Source organism: Bradysia coprophila, unplaced genomic scaffold (genome assembly GCF_014529535.1).
Source record: "Bradysia coprophila strain Holo2 unplaced genomic scaffold, BU_Bcop_v1 contig_94, whole genome shotgun sequence".
Taxonomy (NCBI): Eukaryota; Metazoa; Arthropoda; class Insecta; order Diptera; family Sciaridae; genus Bradysia; species Bradysia coprophila.
This window is the reverse complement of record NW_023504022.1, coordinates 3,716,333-3,738,047: the sequence shown is the minus strand read 5'-3', so window position 1 is coordinate 3,738,047 and position 21,715 is coordinate 3,716,333. Positions and strand designations below refer to the sequence as shown.

Below are 21,715 nucleotides of genomic sequence, written 5' to 3'. Positions count from 1 at the left end.
TTCCGGAAGCGTCCATCGCGCCCATCCACAGACAATTTCACTGACGGTCTTCATTGTCATCGATCATCTTACTCCCCCGCCTGTGCGTTAAATCATCGGCAAAATTAATATCTTCGAAACGGTCGATGAGTGTCCCTTGAATACCTGGTTACTGTATATAAGACTCATGGTCTTATAAACATAAAAATGTTTCACAAAAATGATGTAAAAGATTTGAAATAAATTTTTGAAAATGGTTAGATCAAAATGAAGTAGTAGATCCGATAGTAAAGTTTCGGACATACATGCTGAAAGCTAAAACAAATTTAGTCTAATTTCTTTAGTACTTATCGTTACTTATCGATGTACGAGCGAGCGGTCTTTTCTAAGACACTAAGTTTTTGTCCTGATATGTGATTTAAATGAGCTTTGATTCTCTGCTCACTCAGACATTGAATTAATGGATCCTTTTTGTGTGTAAAATCACGAAGATTTGCTGTGTTTAAATTTTAAACGGTTGCCGATGATGTTTAATTTTCTTTTGTCTTTCCTTTACAGAGGATCAGTATGAGCACGCCGATTCTGCTCAACGTCATAAAGGTGTTAACAGCGGCCAAGGCGAAGTGCAAATTTCCGCAACTTCGACACAACGGCAATCATTACCAAATCATACAGGACATAAGATCGGATCGACAGGGCCCACAAATACAGAATATAATAACAATAGCAAACTTGTTAACAACAAAAATAATACTGCGAACGGTAGTGTTACTGACGTTGTTGGCTGTACCAGGGAAACAGATACTGAAAATCGCAGAAGGAACGGTGAACATTCTGTACAAAGTGTCGCTGTAGATACACGACCCAGTGGTGATAGATGTGTTAATAGTGTACATAGTAGTAGTAGCAATAGTGGACGTGGTCGTACCAAGTCAGCCAACGGTAAATCAACCTTCTTTCGACGAAGACGCCAGCCGTCTTTGGTAAATAATAGTGTATGGCAACAGACGCTTAACGCAACGACAGCCGCTATGAGTACGGCGGCAGCGCCAACTATGGGTACCGAAGTGGGTGCAACAAATGGAACAACAATTGGCAATAAAGCAGGAACGGTTCCTGCTCCACCGAAGCGACTGGTTCGCCGAAGTGGTAAACCTCAACCGGAAAGACCAGTGAGGGCGTTGTTCTGTCTCGGATTGAAAAATCCAATTAGGAAATTATGCATTACCGTCACGGAATGGAAGTATCCTTTTTTGAACATTCATTTTTTTTCTTTAATTATATTTCCAACGGCACAGGTATGAGAGCCGTTTAGAAATTATGAAAAAGCATGTGGCGGCTCTCACGCTTGTTCCAACATTTGATTTCTTAATTTATTGCCAAAAATCATATTTTCCTTAATGAAAGCAATTATCTAGACCGTATGAATATTTAATTTTATTAACTATATTTGCCAATTGTATCGCATTGGCTGTGTTTACTCCGTACCCGTTCACCGATTCAAATGCAACAAATGCAGCTTTGGTAAGTTGACATATAAACTCTACTTGTTTCTGTATTAGGTCTTTGCTACCGAATACTCCTTGTTCAGGGAAGGATCTGGGAGAATTCCATTGAAGTCTGTTTTAAGCTCCTTAAAGCTTTAAGCTCCTATACATTTTCATAAAACTTTTACATGCTTTTGCTTTCGCTAGAGTCAAAAATGGTTCATTACACACCTATGGAAAACAAGAAAATTGGTTTAGGTTTCTTACTTACTTACTTTCCTTTAGGTTTCAAAAGAATTCTGCAAGTCCACATCTTTCCACGTGGGAAAAATTTATGATGAGGTCACTTTATAACATATATATGTAACTTGATGTCACGTGTAACAATGATTAAAAGTGGTGATTCCACGGGTAAGGGACAAATGTATTCCCTGTTAGTCAGTGTGTAGCTAGGGTAATTGAGTATGCAATTGGCGTTGGTCATACGAAATAGATTATTGCAGAACAAATAGGGCTGGTTGTAGAGGTTACAGAATCTGAATTTTATAAAGTTAGGTGGTTATGGTCACATGTAGCAGGACTAACTTATTGTGTTTGACTAAATACACTTGGACAACATAGATGCTGCGGACAGTTCACGGGTGAAATTTAAATTATGATTCGATACGAAAGCTTAATTAAATTCGTATCCCGCTTGTGTCCTATTGCATAGAAATTCCGTGTGGGAATCTGTGATGTATGAACTAACGCGACGTTGTCTCTATTTCAATGCGAATATAGTGTTGAAACGTCCAAATATCTCCAGGAAATAAGAGAAAATTACAAAATAATGATCTTTATTGAGCTGCTGATTCTGAATGAATGAAAAGTTCTAACACAACAAAATGGAACTTGGCTACTCGATTATATACAAATTTATGAGATTGCTGAGTTACTTCCAACACTCCTCCACAAGTTCATAAATTTGAAAAATGACCTCCTCCTTAATGACCTTAAGATCTTAAGATCTCACTACATAAAATTCATCACGAAATCACTCTTATGTCGCTCAAATTCTGTTACCACTGTTCGGTTCAAATTCTTCATCTTAACTTGTTCAAATTCTGTTGCCTCACATATTCACATATTCTTCTTCTTCTTTTTAATCATTCCTTCCTCATTTACAAATATCACTCGGGGTCCATAAATCATAGCCATTGTTGTTACTGTATGTCCTTCAATTATACTATTCTCAAAAAGCGTAATTCACATCGGAATCATCTTCGTAGAGTAGTTTCACTCTGTCGCTTCGAGACTGCTTCTTATCGATCCACTCTTTATATTCCTCGCAATTTTGTTTATAGTGTCCCTTCTTGTCACAAAAGAAACAGGCAACATCATCTCTCGAATGTCTTGAAGAACTTAATTTGTATGCTGAAGCTTCCTTTATCACGTTCCGCTCCTTTCGTCGTTCATACTCATCGATTATTTTTGAACAAACCAAGCTCAAAGTGAGTTCTTCATTACGAGACTTAGCTCTCAACGAACCAATCAGTGTTGCACTAAGGATGAATTTGGGTTTGAACCAGGCCTCCCACTAAATTTTGCCCTGTCCGAAATTCGGACATTTCGGACAATTTGTATAAAATTTCGGACATTTCCAGAAAAAATTTCGGACAAATGTTTTCCAGTTTTCACTAAAGAACCGCAATAGGAATAGTCTCTGAGACATTTAAAATCATTCCCTCACCAAATTTCAACGTTTTATATCAGCAGAATTTGGTGACAAATTCTAAGCTCAAAAATTTGTTTGGAGTATATTTTGACGTGACATGAATTGATCATTAACTGGTATATAGGACTTGAAAAATGTTTTACTAAAAGTATTGTTAAATTTGAGGGTTAACTGAAACCTGTCTGAAAATATTTAAAAAAGAAAGAAAAAGTTTTAGAACGGCTTTCTTCAAATAAAACTAGTTGAACTTCCAGGCAACATACTTTTTTACCGCAGACGACTTCAATTCCAAAATTTTGTACTAATGCTTAGAAATGTATTTTACTTTACTAGTGAGGGAATGTAGCCTTTCTCTCACTAGTGAAAACCCTTTCCCTCGCTCGTAAAGTAAAACGCCATACTATACACTGGTTTAGTAATGTACTATTGTTCGCACTTCAAATTTATGCTAGATGCCTAATACGTCGACCTTCAAAACATCAGTCGTATTTTTACTTTTCGAAGCTCGATACGCCACAGGCAGGCAAATTTTCTATTTAGTTCCAAGTAACTTAAAAAATTCGACAATATCGATAGTTACTGAATAAAAAATCTTTAAAAATTTGTCAATATTTGATGCAGAGTTTTTTGAATTTGACTGCCTTCAGAAGTTAAAGTTATCCTGAAGAAACCAGGAGAGCGTGTCTATCTCATCGATTATTAAAATATCTATGTGAAGTCTCGGATTGTGACGAGTGAAATGAAAGTAGTTTAAATTAAGGGAGGCTCGCCGGTTCGCTGATGGTAAATTTTAAAATCTGTAAAATCGTCTATCAGCGGACGCCTGAGTTTCTATGGTGAACGAAAAAAAACTTGCTGGAGACGATAGAGCGTGAAAAACTATGGAACAAATCCGTTGTTGGCGGAAAAAAAATTTTGATAGCGGAGATCGCCGTAGAATATGGGTTTGAAAATGCAGACCTCCGCCAATTGCAATAGTTTTGTATGACCAGTTACCTCAGATCAAATTTTTAACACTTTGAGGCAATAGAGGAAGGATCAGTCTAATGACTGAAACTACAATTTTTTCTTGAAACTAGAGTTTTCAGTCTTAAAAATTGTAACGCAACAGACCGTTATTGGCAAAATCTGCCCTTAACAAATTCAGTAACGATTTAATCTAATTAAAATCGTTTTTAGTAAAACACTTATTTAATTAGCGAATGACTGTTGTTGACTGATGGACGAATCTTAATTCAAATAATTCAAAGGGTTGTACATATGTACGTAAAATTAATTTACTCCCTCATCTATGTTGATATAAATTTTAAGACAAAGAATTGGTACACGGAAATTATAATTGAAAAATGTATGAAGCGCGCCGCAGGCGATTTTTTTTAGAGTTTTCTATAAGTTTCAATATTTAAATTCGGTCGATCTTGAAGAAAATTTCGGACATTTCGGACAATTTCGGACAAATGTGTAAAATTTCGGACATTTCGGACATTTCGGACAAGTGGGACGCCTGGTTTGAACTCGTCCCCAAGTGCTAATAATTTCTGGAAGAGTTCGTTCATCTCGTTCACATGTGCTACGACATCGCCATTTTCTTCCAGTTTCTTCGTCATCAATTTTCTTAAAATCGCGACCCGACTATTAGGTGTTTCTTTCTCATGAAACTCCTTGAGTTTCTTCCAGGCTTATTTTGCACTTGTACAAGTTCTTATGTGTTGAAATTGATCATCTTCTATGGTCAATGCAATATGTGAATGAGCCTTCTCGTCTTTCTCAGTCCAATCAGCAGTAACTGGGTCCGGTTTATCGTCTTTGATCACTTTCCACAAACCCTTTCGTATCAACATCATCTCCATCTTGTACCTCCAGTTAAAATAGTTGCTGCCATTCAATTTCGTCAATGTTATCTTTGTTTCTGTAGCCATTTTTCTAGTTATGTACTGACTTATTCCTTGTCTGGGCCCATAACCTGTTGGAACGTCCAAATATCTCCAGGAAATAAGAGACAATTACATAATAATGATCTTTATTGAGCTATGCTGATTCTCAACGAATGAAAATTTCTAACACAACAAAATAAAACTGGTTACTCGATTATATACAAATTTATGAGATTGCTGAGTTACTTCCAACATATAGTAATCTACTACATTCTGACCTTGACATCATTTCACTGTATTCATACATTTCTAATATAACGAAATTTGCAAGCGGGCACTGTCCGAATTTAGGCCTCATAAATTTGTAATCAAGTGTATGCTGGGGAGCTGCTTTGTTCTTTGATCCAAGTACCTTTTTTGGGCCCAACATATATCAATAATCTGATGCGAAGCACCTAGTAGTACAGTATTGCCTTGTTTTTACTTTAATCGCATGACTTTGAACAGTGTAAAAATGTGAGATTACACTGTCATGACTTTGTACTCTATCTTTTACAATTAATTTACAGGAAAGCGTCGAGTACGTATTTTTAGTCATTTTTACCACTGAGTGTGTAATGAAAATTATAGCACTCGGATTTATGATGCATCCCGGCTCGTATCTGCGTAACGGATGGAATTTATTAGATTTCTTTATTGTTGTTATAGGGTAAGTCAATGCTGTGCGTTTTTTGTATCTCTAATTTATGGTCATTCATAACTTATTTACCGCTTCCAGTATGATAAGTTTGATACTGCAAAGTATAAAACTGGATGGTTTTGATGTGAAAGCATTGCGTGCATTTAGAGTGCTACGACCACTTAGACTAGTATCCGGAGTGCCAAGTAAGTTTTCGTTATGAATACCAAAAAATAATCATCGAAAATTAACGCCCCGATTCGTCTCAAAAGGCCTTCAAGTTGTACTAAACTCAATTCTTCGTGCCATGGTGCCTTTACTACACATTGCCCTGTTGGTTATATTCGTTATTATAATTTACGCAATCATTGGATTGGAATTGTTTTCCGGCAAAATGCATACGACTTGCTACAACAGTAAAAGTAAGCTGTCGAATTTCCATCGGCACAGAGCTTTCGAATATTAAAAACAAAACTTGTTTCTGTACACAGATGAAACAATGGACGATCCGCATCCTTGTGGAGACGACGGCGGTTTCATTTGTAAGAACCTTGATCCCGATTATGCGTGTAAAAACAATTGGGAAGGTCCGAATTACGGTATAACCAACTTCGATAATTTTGGTTTAGCTATGTTAACGGTAGGAACTAGAAATTATTGAACTATTGAAGAGAGCCGATGGAGACTAGCGTTCCAATTAATTTTTCAGGTCTTCCAGTGCATAACATTGGAGGGCTGGACTGAAGTTCTATACAACGTAAGCGAATTTGCATTCCGAATATGAAACGATTCCCGCAAACAAGGTATCCTCTTTTCAGATTCAAGATGCCCTGGGCAGTACGTGGCAATGGAGTTATTTTGTGTCGATGGTTATATTGGGTGCATTTTTTGTGATGAATCTAATTTTGGGTGTGTTGAGTGGTGAATTTTCCAAAGAGCGTACAAAGGCCAAAAATCGTGGAGACTTCCAGAAACTACGTGAAAAGCAACAAATTGAAGAGGATCTGCGTGGTTACTTGGATTGGATAACACAGGCAGAAGATATTGAACCAGACGCGGAGGGAACGAATGCCCAAAGCGGCAAAATGAAAATCCAAAATGACTTAATGGATTCTCAAGATCAACTGGGCGAAGAAGGCGAAATGATACAAGAATCGTGGATTAGTATTAAGAAAAAAGAATTCGATCGCATAAATCGTCGAATGAGACGAGCTTGTCGAAAGGCTGTGAAGTCACAGGCGTTTTACTGGCTGATTATTGTTCTTGTATTTTTGAACACAGGCGTTCTAGCTACTGAACATCATAAGCAACCACCTTGGTTAGATGAATTTCAAGGTAACCGGATGCCTATTGTGTTACATGTTCAACGGTCACAACTTTTCTGATTTACAGATCAAACGAATATGTTCTTCGTAGCACTGTTTACAATGGAAATGTTACTCAAAATGTACAGTCTCGGCTTCCAAGGCTACTTCGTATCACTCTTTAACCGCTTCGACTGTTTCGTCGTATTTGGCAGCATTTTCGAATTGATTCTGACGAAAACGCACTTAATGCCCCAGCTAGGAATATCCGTTTTACGCTGTGTGAGGCTGTTACGTGTATTTAAAGTGACCAAGTAAGCTACTCATTGCAATAACCGCGTCGAAACATTCATCTAACAGATCAAATTCAATTCGCAGATATTGGCGTTCGCTGTCCAATTTAGTTGCGTCTCTCCTGAATTCAATTCAATCGATCGCATCACTTTTGTTGTTGTTGTTTCTGTTCATTGTAATCTTTGCACTGCTCGGTATGCAAGTGTTTGGTGGAAGATTCGATTTTAATCCGACCCAGGAAAAGCCCAGATCAAATTTCGATAGTTTCTGGCAGAGTTTGCTGACGGTGTTTCAGGTGAATTTAAACAAAAAAGAAAATCGTTTTGCGTCTTCTCAAATGGCACTGTTCTCACCCATTCGTTTAGATATTAACGGGCGAAGATTGGAACACCGTTATGTACGACGGCATTCGAGCATATGGTGGTGTAAAAACACCTGGTGTTATTGCGTGCATTTATTTCATCATTTTATTCATTTGCGGTAATTACATATTGTTAAACGTTTTCTTGGCCATTGCCGTTGACAATTTGGCCGATGCTGATTCGTTGACAGAAATATCCAAAGAAGAGGTAAAAATGGTTCGCCAAATATCTACCGCAAATAGTCGAGTCTCAGTCGCCCACAAAAGGTGCTTTCGTTTAGGAAAGACATTATTCCTAACTTATGTTGAAACGATTTATAGTTTTGGACTTAGGTTATGGTTTCAAGTTTTATAGTGACAGATGGCGCTGTAATAGAAGATGGGGTTTAAAAATAAAAACTAAAATTTTCAATTTTTTTTCTGATCTGCAAAAATTATGTCCAAACTACAAAACAAAAAGGTGGCGCTGTGATCGGACGACTTAAAGAAAAGTACCACTTCGGTAGTTGTTGACCTGACTGATAGTATTCATAAAATTGCTTTTCTATCGTGACTGAGACCAGACTAAAAGTGAAAGAAGTTCCGAAAATTCCGAATTCCAAATTGTACTTTCAGGAGGACGAAAACAAACCAAAATCGCATAGTCCTACGCCAATATTGGAAGGTGATGACGAAGACATGCACGATGATGATTTGGATCTCGACGATATGGGCAATATGTCTGAATGTGAAGGTGATAAAACGCTTTCGGAAACGAAAATCCGATTAGACGAAGATGACGAGGGCTACGAAGAGGAAGAACCAGGTATGCTAAGCGGAGATTATCGGATTTTGCAGGGTCTATTATTTGTGAAACTTTTATAACGAAACTGGACGAAAACTAGTGAAACTTAACGAAACGTTTAACACACCGTTTCGCATACTCGCAATAGATTTCATTTGTGAATCAGTCATAAAGAGATGCCACGATTTCATTCTCTTGGTAATGATAACGATGCTATGCAATAACGGGATAGCACCAGATTCAGTTGGCAAATTTGATAAATTTGACGAACATTTCTCATTAAAATACAATCAATACAGGGGCGCCGACTTTCTATAGACTTCATATTATAGTCTGCGGGGCCCGAGCACCGACACGACTATTTTCCGAAGAACTAAATTTCTTGAAATTTTCTCGAATAGAAAGGTTTCAGTACACAATTGAGCCGATCTAGACCGAGGTCGTCGCCCCTGTTATATACAATGATACACCATCTGTCCAAGAGATAATTTATTTAAAAACAACATTAACAGACAATCATGGAGATAACGGTCATGAAACGGTAACAGCAAGGCCTCGTCGTCTATCCGAGGTCAGCATGAAGAAAACTAAGAAACCGATACCACGTGGAAGCGCATTTTTTATATTTTCCCATACCAACAGGTAATTCAATTTCGTGGATACAAATTTTGTGAGATTACATTGCTGGAAAGCAGATTAGGATTACTGTTAGGCTGTGTTTAGTTTCGCTCGAATCAGCCCGAATCATAGTTCTGAATCTAGCTAGGTGCTCATCGCTACAAAAAATTACTTTTGTCCTGACACACACAGAGAAAGAGAGAGAGAGAGAGATTTCTTGAGTGTCGATGTATTTTGTTATTTATTTTACTATACTTTACAGATCAGGAAGACGAAGTTGTTGTTAGTTCGGCTCGCCCTAGACGAATGTCAGAAGTAAATAGTGAACCGACGCAAATATTACCCATACCGCCTGCAAGATCATTTTTTATATTTTCACAGACCAGCAGGTGACTCTAACGGTAGAAAATGAGAGACAGATTTTATCCCCTTCCCGGTTATGTTTTTATTTGTTTTATTATTATTTGAATGTAACTCCGTCAATTCTACTTTATAACTAAAATTAATTGAAATTCTAACTTCCTCTAGAGCCTTTAATATAAATCCCCTGTCTTCCATTCGAAACATCTGCATAGCGCCATACTTAGCGGCATAACTTGTGAAACTATTTTAGCAACAATCGCAATAAAAGCTCAATGAAAATGCTGCTTGAGTACGATGGAAATTTTTCAGTTTCGTTCGGCATGAGATGTTTGAAAAGTGGTCGATGATCATTGTATTAGAATTAGGTGCACACCAATCTGATCAGGCGCTGATCAAATTCGGCTTATGAGGGATTATTTTGAAAAACAGCCTACCGAAATCGGACGCATTTTCCTGTAGAATTGTTTTACGTGTGTCCAGAATACCTACCCTAGAAGCCAAAACCACTTTCAAAAAAATTCTTCTTCGGAGCTTGTTTGGCTGGTCGAAGGTGATCGAAAACCAAAAACATGCACGTTTCTTACACAAAATTCCTCCAGTTACTCAAGCCGTACAGGGTCGTGTAGGTGTCATTAGAACGGTATGTTTTTTCGGGGCAAATAGAGTCTTACAGAAGTTTTGTAGCATCTGCGATGAAATATGAACACTTAAACATTTCAACTTCTCATATTTTATCGTCGATGCTTTCAGACCCCCATAAGACTATTTACCCGAAAGTACATGCAATTACCTTTCTAATGACCCTCCACACGACCATGTACGTTTCGTGTACCTCGAGATTTTCCTGTAAGAAAAGTGCATGTTTTTGGTTTTAGATCATCTCCGACCAGCCACACAAGTTTCGAAGAATATTTTCGAAAGTGGTTTTGGCATATAGGGTCGAATACCTTTCTGGGCACATATAAAAAGGTACACTGGAAAATGTGTCCGATTTCGTTCGGCTGTTTTTCAACAGAATCCCTCTACAACAACATCCACAAATAAACAACTTTTCTCATCTCGGCTGAACGACTTTTAGAGTACGAGACGCTACAAAAAAAATGCCATCCAATTCTACCTCTTCTATCTTCACTAATTTAAATCCAAACATAGTATTAGAACTAATCGAATGAATTTTCCAGGCCCTGTCCCTTGTAGAAGCTTTAGTCACATTTTTCAAATTTTGATTAGGCAAACCAGTTAGATTTAGACGAATTTAGAAACAAACCTTCAGTCAAGCTGTTGCAGCATTTAAGATTAATCAATTTCTTTATGATTCGCTAAAAACTTATAGATTTCGGGTATTTTGTCATTGGCTGGCGAACCACAACCATTTTAGTAATATAATATTGTTATGCATTTTGTTATCGTCGGCTATGTTAGCAGCTGAGGACCCGATACCCGCTAACGAAAACAAGGTATAATGAATGCGGAAATTTGGTTCGTTTTAGCTGTAAGAACAATTTTCCATTTCAGATTCTCATTAATTTCGACCTTATCTTCACGGGAATATTCACAGTTGAGCTGGCACTAAAACTGGTTGCGTATGGATTCATACTGCATAAGGGATCGTTTTGTCGTTCCGCTTTTAACCTACTCGATCTACTGGTAGTATGCGTGTCGCTGATATCAGCCTTCAATAGGCAAGAATTTTTTTTTTAATTATTAATTCGCTTTCACCCTTTTGTGTAAAATTTAAATGACGAAAACGGGAAGAAATTGTTTTTCACGTGCGTCTGTCATGTTGCGAGTACCCATTCGGTTAGTCTGACTTGGAAGCTCGGATACGTCATTTTGATAGCTCCAATTTACAATAATTACTTCTGGAGATAGACGTGAGAAACGTTGAAAAACCAGAGATAATTCGACCGTTTGTTCCCCTTTGTTTTTCGTATGGAAAGAGATGCATACTTTTCTGCTTTCCCGCATCTCACATTGTGTTGTTTTTTCAATAAAGCTCATGGGATTCCGAACTGCAGAAAATTAATTTTCGGATGATATTTGTATGCTGGGCAGAAAATGTACTAGATTTACGTTCATTCTTCATTCGTGGAATCGCTATAGACTGTTTAAGTTGGGCAAAAATACTAGTGGACAATGTCATCATTTTGCCTATACAAATGTTTGAAAAGTCAACGCATTTTCTGCGTGTGATGACATTGTCCACCCAGTTCATCTAGTCTTTTACCCACCTTAAACAGTCCATACAGTGTCGGCTTTTCGCAATTTGATATTGTAATTCTAAGAAGACGGGACCGAAAAAAGAGGCAATTTTTTAATTTTTCTCGGAGGGACGAAACCCTTTTCTGGAAAAGGTTGTATACGTGGCTGTTTGGGACGGTTGATTTGAGGTAATTTCTCGAAATTACCCAAAATCATTCGTCCAAAACTGGTACGTAAATAACTACTACATTGTCACGCGTGTTTTTGACACACGCAAGAAGCACTTTCTTCCTGTGTTCCGTGAATAACTTTGTGTATTACATTGCAAGATTTGCATATCTACTACGTTGCCAATGAAATTTTGCTTTTTCAGTAAGGGAGCAATATCAGTGGTGAAAATTTTGCGTGTGTTCCGTGTACTGCGTCCATTGCGAGCTATTAATCGAGCGAAGGGATTGAAGGTAATCAATTGCGGTTATTGTGACGTGGTACACTTTAACTAAAACTTAAATTTGGCCAATAATTTTGATTGTAATTTTATAGTCACAAGTCAATTGAATGTGATTTATATTTTGATTGTGCGATTTCAAGTCGTCGGTAAATTTTTTCCATATGCAGGGGGCTACTTGCTTTTTCCAATAAATGAACAATTTTCGAATAAAGAAAATAAGAAAGAAATTTTACAGAAAAAAATGCGCGCGAGATTTTAAATTCGACGATTTTTTTGTCACTTTTTTTTACATTTTCTTCTTTGTTTTTGTTTTAATTTATTTTTTTAAAATTCATTAGCATGTAGTGCAGTGCGTTATAGTCGCGGTTAAAACTATTGGAAATATTGTGCTCGTCACATGTCTACTGCAATTCATGTTTGCCGTTATAGGAGTTCAATTGTTTAAGGTAGGCTTTTCCACTGCAACAACCAATACAAACAGCCTCTGATAATATTTTATTTTTTTGTAAAATTGAGTTGTCAGTTGTTTTTTTCATTTATTTCATTTAATTTATATTTTCTAATTAATTTGTTTAATTTTAATTCTAAACGATGTGTAGAGGAATTTTAACCAAGAATTTACCACCAGACATTGTCTCGTTCTTTCTGTGACATTTGCTATCAGGTCCATTTAAGGGTGCGTACAATTTAACGATAAGCCAGGGCATATTATGATACGAAAACACTCGTAATTACGGGTCGAAAGTTATTCGAAATCATCGTTTTTTAGAAGAACAAATCTTCACATGTCTTGCAACCATGGAGTGAATTTGCATGCATACGGTATACTTCTCCCATCGGTAATCGAATTTCGAGGTTTCCCCCAAGTGATGCAAATATCTATTACGTTTGTACAAAGATGAACCTTCATTTTCAAGGTAAAAATTAGATTTGGAGAATATCTCGGCCAAAAAAGTTTCACTAGGTTCTGTGTCTCCTTTAGAAACTTCTAGGAATCAAAGAGCTTGTCAGATTTTCAAGTTCTATAAAGAATCGTAAGACTTAGTGACTTATATTTGGCCAAGTCATTTTTTATAACGGCTTTCACCCTGACGCTATTATTGTTAGTTTTTTTTGGACAAATGATGAAAAATGTAGATCTTGTTCTCTTTTAAAGCTCTCTTCTTTATTTAGCCAATAATGTCCTTTTCCGTGTATTACTTTTCATGTTTGAAATTCGAAATTAATTTTCGAAAGCGCAATAAGTTTTGAACCAGCAGATTTATAGCAAATCAAGATGTTACTCAGAAACCTGACGCGATGTAGAGCATACTGTAGGAGAAATTTAATGAATACTTTGTGGTGAAAATATGAAATTACAACAAGAAGCGAAAACGATATCGTAGAAATTTCATATTTTTCCTCAAGCGCAACCATTTTCCTGTGTACACGACATGAATATCCGTTTTCTTTTCATGTGTGCGGTGTGATTAGCCTTATTTTCTCCTTTCATGAGAAAAATGTGTTTTCTTGACCACTGTTCGAATGACATTTCAAGTGAGAAAAGTACAACTTTCTCTCCTGCGGGGAGAAAATAGATCTTTTCTCAATTGTCTTCAAAAATGGTATGGCGAATTGATGTTTTCGTTTCCAGGAGAAAATCGGTTAATCACACCATGCACACATGAAAAACGTTGTGTTTACCTATGGGAGAATTAGAAAATTCCAACTCGAGCGAAATCGCTCTTGTTGTAATCTCTTATTTTCTCCCCTCGTTGAACAATCAATTATGTTCTCGCTGTGATGAGACTAAAATCAGCCATTGTGTTGACCGAAATTTAAGTGGTCTGAGAATTAATATTTTTATTGCTAAGTAAAATGTTTCCCCTACGTGGTTGTAGCAAACTCATTTTAACACCGGTTCGGTAGGGTAATCAATTCAATTTTATCAGATTGTCCTATTAACGGTCTAGTCGGATATAAAACAACACGCCAATCAATTGTCACGAAAGAATGAAAATGTTCCATAATTGTGGTTCAAATTTCTGTACAAGAAAACACTGTTTCGATCGACTCATTTATTTTAATGTTTTTTTTTTTTAATTGACTTCCACCCCCACCCCCATCTTATCATATATTTATCTTGTTTGTCCTCTCGATGTGAATTTTGCATTTCTTTTGTTTTATTTTTCATCATTTTTAATCAACTCATTTTACTAAAAATGTCAATCCAAATCCAGGGGTTGGTAATGTGGTTTTCATTTTTTCGTTTTTTTTGTTTTTCGTTTTTCCTTTTTATTCATTTAATTAATCGAAAAATGTATTTTGTACAAAGATGATTTATGTGTGATTAAAAGGCCACTGGAAGAAAGGGAAGTGAGAAATCACATTGAAGTTTTTGAAGTTTGGCTTTCATTCGTAAGGCAATACGAAAATTGTAAATTTTTGTTCCATTCCTTATTGTTAAGCCACAAACAATGGTGAATCGGTAGAGCTAAGAAAATAATCCAGACGATATAGGCTTATTGCATGTGGTTTTTCAGTTAACTTTTTGTTTTGTTGAGTTTTTTTTTATCCGCTAATGCTCATCGCAAATTAATGATTTTCTTTTTGTTAATTTTGTATTTTGTTTTTGATGTAACTCACTGACCAAACCTGATACAATACCAGCAACATTTTAACGGTATTACATTGACTTAATCGTAAACCCGGACATATTGTATACCTTATCAAACATTCTTGTGTAATTTATGTGTCTATCCAAGATAATAATAACATCATCAACGCTCCAAAATTTGTAAATATAAAAAACAACTTATTTGCCATATACGATTTTTGCTTTGTAAAATTATGGACATGCCTCGACCAGAAAGTAAATAAAACTACTGATGTATAAAAACTGTTCGCTTCGCCTTCACATCCTTCACAACGTTCGCGTAAAAACTATTTTTACAATATTACACGGAGTCTTGTCATAGTTAGTTGCTTAGCAAGCAATAGGGAATTCCAATAAGTGTGAAGTTTGCAGTCAGAGCGAAGTGAGGGTCGTGATTCCTACAACTATTTTTTCCGAGGTGAACACAACGTTTTCTGTATGAGCCCTTTGCGAAGATTCGTTTGTGTTCACAATAAACGAAATGGCAATAAATCAACAAAAAAGTGAAATTTAGGTCAGGGGACAAATTCTTTATAATTTTCTTCACTTTGCCTCAAAGCATTTCGACAAAAAGTGAATTTTCGCAACGCACACACGAAATAATTATTTGTTCACCGAGGGGGGGGGGGGAGTTGGAAATTTCACTTCGACTGTGTTGTTCACACTAGAAAATAACATTTCGTACCTCTTCCTGAGGTCAACACAACGTTTTCACAAGAAATTCTTCCGAAGTTTCAGCCAAGATGAGAACATTTTCTCAACTCAGTGACAAAAAGGAAACTTCCGATTCCTTTCTTGAGGAAACCGTTATGCAACTTTTTTAGGCACTAGATATAAATACAACGTTTTTCGCAATAAAGGCAACGGAAAGTCCTACTTTTCGTCACTTGTTGCGAAAATGATTTTTTACGCTCACTACATGTATTGTCACACTCGGCCTACCCTCGAGTGACAATCTACACTTCTAATGCCTGAAAAAGCATTCATCGCTCGGTTACATAATAGTTATTTATGGGACAAGTTGCGAAATGGAGAGTTTTTCGTCAGTAAACGAGCGAAGCGAAGCAGAAATAACTGTTTCTCGACTGCGTTCTGAAAAACTATTTTGGGGATCACACTATTCCATTCTCATTTTTTTTTTTCAAATAAAAAACGTAAACGGCAACCATTACGAAGATTTTATAACTAAATGTGCAGTGAGTGGCTAATGGGCGCTGTCGCAATGATCCACAATCATACGCATCAGATTTTCAATATTTCTGAATTCTTTCTGGCAAAATGTATGGAAATAAAGCATTTGGTCGTACAATTGTGTGTAAGCCAGTAATATTTTGTAGCAAGACCATAACTTTCCCGTGTAGACAATGTACTTCGTCCTAAAAGTTGGCAATTTTATCTACGTCAAATTTGACACTCTTTTCGCTCGCACTTTCATTTTTATTTGCCAGCTTGTTTAAAAAGTCTCTTTTTTCGCACAAAGTCTTGCCAATTTGATTCAATAAAATTTTAGTAAGTCTCTGGGTTTCTCTTTCATTGTTATACAATTCTCAAATCGGTAAACTAGAATGTGTAACAGATAAAGGAGCGCAAGATTCAGTAAGTACTATTGGGACCAAACTCATTTCATACTCTGTTTTGTTTCGTTTTATTGTAATAGAAATACACTTTGTTCACGCACTTGGAAATGCTGACTAGCAGAAAATTTGCCTCAGGCTCAAGTTTACATTTTAAATTGAAGCCTAGAAGTCAGAATCTAACTACAAAACAATTTCGATTATACATTTTGCGTGTAACTTGTGTTTCAATACAACACCCAACAGTTAGGAAAAGATTCGGTAAAAATTGGGACTTTCCTTTGAAGAATTTTTTTTTAGTGTGAATTTCAATGAATATTAGACTTGCAATTGAAACTAGTTTTCGTCATGCGTGACTGACACTACCCTTTTTGATGGATGGATCAAATCATAGCACTGAACCAAGCACTAGAACTGATTCTACTGCTTGGTTCAGACGCTATGATCCAATGAAAAGAAACAACGCTGAAGCAGAGAATACGACGTCAATTTTAGCTTTGCGTGCTTTGTGATGCCACCTTTTAGCGAACTCTAAATTTCCGCCCTCCTAAGATGCATCCCGAATTATCAAATGTAAAATCAAGGAAATCGTTTAAAATTTAGCTGACCACATGAATATACCACATATATTTTTAACAATTGTTTTTTAATGGACTGGACATTATTATGTTGCATATTAAATAATTCGATTAAAACGAAAATTCAAAACTAATTTAAACGAAAGACATTATACACATCTCATGTTCGAAATTGCCGTGTCCTTCAAACAATCGAATCAATTCCGATACGAACAAGAACGATGAGGGGTGGTGGAGGTTAAAGTCTAAGATTTCGATTTTATTTTTCTTTTTTTTATTTGAAAATTGTTATTATTTTACAAGGCAACCGCACAAATTTATTCCGAATGATCAAAGTGTTATGAAAACAAACAAAAAAAACCGTAGACATGATATTTGAGTGGTGTGTGTATTAAGATGCCTTGGCATTCGTTTTGTTTTTTTGTTTTTTCCGTGGAATCATTGGTATTCGAACTCACACAGCCTTCCTATAACATTGTGTACCTTTTGTATACCGTAATTTAAAATCAAGTAAGCCCCCGCATTATTCATTGATATTTATTGTGTATTGAAGGAAAATTGAATTTCAAAAACAAAATCAAATTTTAGATGTAATAGTTTAACGTAGCGATGCTGGTACCGAAAAGGACATGTCGATATTCCGAATAAAAATAATAAAAATCCGACTTTTAACGCATAATTTCCCATATTATTGTGGTGAATATTAAGGAATGATGCTGGTAAATTCGATAAAATTAATCTTTGTACGATGGATCAATGGACTGAGATTCCATGCTTTTCTATAGATACTTAAAGTACCACCAAGGTTTAAAGCAGAACTATTTTTAAGAAAACATTTTCCCTTTTTTTCTTAAATTTCCCAAATTTCCTAAATTTTTATTATGTTACTAGGAACAGAAAGGTGCGTTTTTGACCCAGGCCGTATTGAGAGTATTGCTTTTTTTTCGTTCAGGATGAGCAAAAAGTCACATTCCGAACAACCTTTACAACAAACTTGAATCAAACAAAGTAATCTAATCAATGTTTCACAAATGTTCGTAACAAACTTTGTTGATCCGAGACGTAGCCGAGATCAATAAACACACGAAAACGAGACTTCATTTTCATCCCGAGTTATTTAAGGGATTTTACATGCTGAAGGCGTCGAAAGTTGTGCTTGAAACATGAAAAGTACGATTTTCGACGCAAAAAAAATTTAACAAATTCCTAGATAAAATTGACATAACTGGTAACGAAAAGTGTAAAAAATAGTGAGAGAAAAGTTGTTGTTTTGGCTCTCTTGAGAGAATATGACGTATTTGTACCGCCTGAATGAAAAAAGTTTTTGAGAAAATATTGAAAGTGTAGAAAAATGCGGAAAAGTGTTTTTCAGTTTAGAATATATGAAGTTGCAGTCATACTACGTTCCGAACCACAATTTTCGACGTTTACAGTGAGTAGATACATGATTGCATCGCTTCATGATTCAACCTTTGGTTGATTAGCTGCTGACTTCATCACAAAGGTTTTTCGTTAAATTTCTGAACATATTTGAGATTTTTCATCCGTGCGGCGTGAATAGCCTTATTTTCTCCACTCATGCATTTTATCGACACGTTCTCTGATGACAATTCACGGGAGACATTTTTTTATTCCTCACCTCTTGGTTGAGGTGAACAAGAATTTTTCTCTTTGCAAGTGTCACTTTGTTTTGGTTTTGAAAAATGGTGAACACTGAGCATTTTACAACTCTCAGGAATCTCAAATTTTATTTTCCTAATGTGAGCAGACTCACGTCGAATATTTAGACTCATTATAGCTGGAGTTTACCTGCAACGACTGAGAACACTTCGTATAATAATTTACCAAATTTACCAGTTACATTCCTCTACTTATAGTTAAACTCAACGAACGGTTAAACTTCGACTTTGTCACAAAAGATCGCTGTCCTTGTCGGTATTTTCTATTTTTCTAAAACAGAAACAATTGTAAAACCAAATTTCAAATATTTTCTATTTTATTTCATCCATCCCGACATATGTACCTCCTAAACCAAAATATTTACTGGCCCCATTACTTCCTGTTTTGTGCGTGTGCGTGCTGGCCATAAAAACAAACCAATGCATATTCTTACCACATTTTGTCAATGTATATATCAATCAATCAACCCTCATCAAATAATTAAAATAATCACCAAACATGCAACATCCAATTTGTTTGTGCCAAAAAAAAAATTATTTACAATAATAACATGACGAACCAAAAACATATCCACCAAAAAAAAAACCAAACCCAAAAACATTTCGTTTGCTACGAAACAAAACCGCTAGTATGTAGTGAAATGTGTAATCGTTGCTATCAAAACTATTGGCAACATTATGTTGGTCACATATCTACTGCAATTCATGTTTGCTGTTATTGGAGTGCAACTGTTTAAGGTAATTTTGGTACTTAGTCTACTACTTCTAGCAAAATGTAAAATATTTGATTTTTTTTCTTTTCTTTTTTGATTTATTTTTTGATTATTTTTTTTGTACAACAAAACACACGACAAATTTAAACAGACTTAACCATAGACATATATACACATTTCTGAATGTTTTACTAGACTAGGAGCTCGTACAGTAATTCATCGTTAAGTTTAACCAGTGAATTTTGACCTGTCAAAATTTTCACACTGAACTTCACCGGACAATACTGTACGCACTCTAATAGGTGGGTCTGGTAATACTACAAATCGGAAACCTGCTAGAAACGGTTTGTCGTCTGTTATCAAGCAATGATGACAAAAATGAGTGATGATACAGGAATAATATAGCAATAGTAGGTTACATTGGATGCCATAGGGCATATTATTTGTAAAATTTAAAGAAATTTGGGAAATTTAAATCTGTGAAATTTTCCATAATTTCGTGAAATTTAACAAATTTTCGTGAAATTTAACAAATTTAGATAAAATCTGTGAAATTTTACAAAATTTCGTTAAATTCAACGAAACTTCGTTAAATTAGTGAAGTTTTGAGAAACATCGTAAAATTCTAATTTCGTAAATTTTTATCAAACTTCACAAATTATAGGCCCTGTATGTAAAGGCGGACACACATTAGGCCTTTCTTTCGTCGTATTCCCAACAATTTTGCACCAAAAAATAGTACGATATTGAACGACACGATAGTTAGATGTTGATAATATATGACGCACAAGATACCGAAGCCGAATATATGAAAAAAATTGACATGAGAATCGACAAAGTAATTCTGCGATTCTGCATATTTCGCATGAAATGAGAATACGATTTTTTCTCTTTCGTTAAATATTGCAAAATATTGCATTCTCAACTGACACTAGATGGTAATGTGTATCCGCCTTAAGCTGCCAAAGTAATGCATGAGGTAACAATTTTGTGATAAAGGCAAACCCACAAGTGTGTTATTGAGCAGAAAGCTTCGGTAACTGTCTAACAAGTGTAGAGTTTTTTGAATCGAGCCGAAGGCTGCAATACTCAAAAACACATTTTGAGTTTGCGATTATCACAAAACTGTTGCCGAATTAATAAATTACGGAGATGCGTCTAATGTACTCTGATTTACTACCGGTCCCATGCGAAAATTGACTATCACGTAGGAATTCACGAAAAATTAAGCGAACATATTCCACCTTATAGTGGAACATTTTCGCAGGGGGCAAATTGTAGTGTAAACTTTTGCATAGGACAGGCAGTATGATTTTTATTAATTCCAATGAAACAAAGAAGTTAGCAGTTTCTAATGGGTTAAAAATGGATTTTTACTTCGAGTATATTTATTGCAATAAATAAATTAAACGATAGGTCTTACAGAACCGTATATCACGTAAAACTGTGCGATAACTTTGAAAAACTTTTTTTTTAAATTAAAAATAAATTACCTGAACTTTTCAAAGTGCCTACAGTCCACTTATAATTGCTGCGATTCCCTCTATTCTGTGTGTATACGAAGAAATTTGAATAATTCAGAAGATAAGATGAGCTCTGTTTGCACTCTAAAATAGTTCAGCTCTTTTAGTTAAAACTACCGAACAGTCTTTGTGACCTTTTTCGGATGTACATAACGCTGCCTCATTTAACATCGTTATGGACGATTATTATATCAAAATTTATGCTTTTTTTTATGGTCATTCGGAAAATATGCAACCCAAAAACCATTAGAAACGTATTTATGAGCATCGTTTATGTTGAACCTTTTTTTGGTGTTGTTGGGAAAAGTTTAGTTAGAGTTATAAGAAAGTTTGAAACGAATGATTTTACATTTTACAGCTTCGTATTGTATCCAATTCACTTTGCTTCCTTATTGTTAAATAATTTTTGTTAAGGAAGCAACCTAAGTTTGTTTAAAACTTTACGACGTGTAGAAGATACAATTATGTGGTTTCGGCCTCGTTACCATCGGATAATCTAAATGACCTAAAAATCAACAAAAATGCCATTGTTTAGACCAACCAAATCTCTCAAACGAGCCTTCAAAAGACGGTTTTTCACACAACGAACTCTTGGGCTTGGACACTATGATTTAAGTCATTAAGTGTGTGTACATTTATATAAGTATCACAAAGATCGGAATCAGACTCCAGTACGATAGACCGTTGTCTCCAATATGGTCGCAAAATATACTGATCCTTCAGGCATGGTTATTTCGTTTATTTTGCGACCACGATCGTCATGGTCTCGATTCTTACAGCATTACGTTTTATCTGTTTCTCTAAAATAACAATAAATCCAAACCCTTCCGTTTTTTTGTCGTCTCTTGATTTTTTTCAAAATCTTTTGAAGCTTAAACTTCATTCGGATAGTATTTTATAAGA

At 35.8% G+C, this 21,715-nt stretch overlaps 1 protein-coding gene across 2 annotated transcripts in view; it reads left to right on the top strand.

Moving 5' to 3' along the window:
- Window positions 1-21,715, top strand: part of LOC119084999 (muscle calcium channel subunit alpha-1) — a 61,260-nt gene that overhangs the window by 17,757 nt on the left and 21,788 nt on the right. The window contains exons 2-18 of one of the 2 annotated variants that reach the window (XM_037195171.1): window positions 538-1,222; window positions 1,398-1,503; window positions 5,624-5,763; window positions 5,833-5,939; window positions 6,006-6,155; window positions 6,225-6,373; window positions 6,443-6,490; window positions 6,552-7,068; window positions 7,126-7,351; window positions 7,416-7,626; window positions 7,697-7,900; window positions 8,308-8,497; window positions 9,357-9,483; window positions 10,791-10,914; window positions 10,973-11,139; window positions 12,033-12,120; window positions 12,449-12,556. In XM_037195171.1, coding sequence (XP_037051066.1) covers window positions 538-1,222; window positions 1,398-1,503; window positions 5,624-5,763; window positions 5,833-5,939; window positions 6,006-6,155; window positions 6,225-6,373; window positions 6,443-6,490; window positions 6,552-7,068; window positions 7,126-7,351; window positions 7,416-7,626; window positions 7,697-7,900; window positions 8,308-8,497; window positions 9,357-9,483; window positions 10,791-10,914; window positions 10,973-11,139; window positions 12,033-12,120; window positions 12,449-12,556 — 3,347 coding nt within the window. Of the gene's footprint in view, window positions 1-537; window positions 1,223-1,397; window positions 1,504-5,623; window positions 5,764-5,832; window positions 5,940-6,005; window positions 6,156-6,224; window positions 6,374-6,442; window positions 6,491-6,551; window positions 7,069-7,125; window positions 7,352-7,415; window positions 7,627-7,696; window positions 7,901-8,307; window positions 8,498-8,988; window positions 9,119-9,356; window positions 9,484-10,790; window positions 10,915-10,972; window positions 11,140-12,032; window positions 12,121-12,448; window positions 12,557-21,715 lie in introns of both variants that reach the window. The other variant, XM_037195170.1, reaches the window with a different exon arrangement.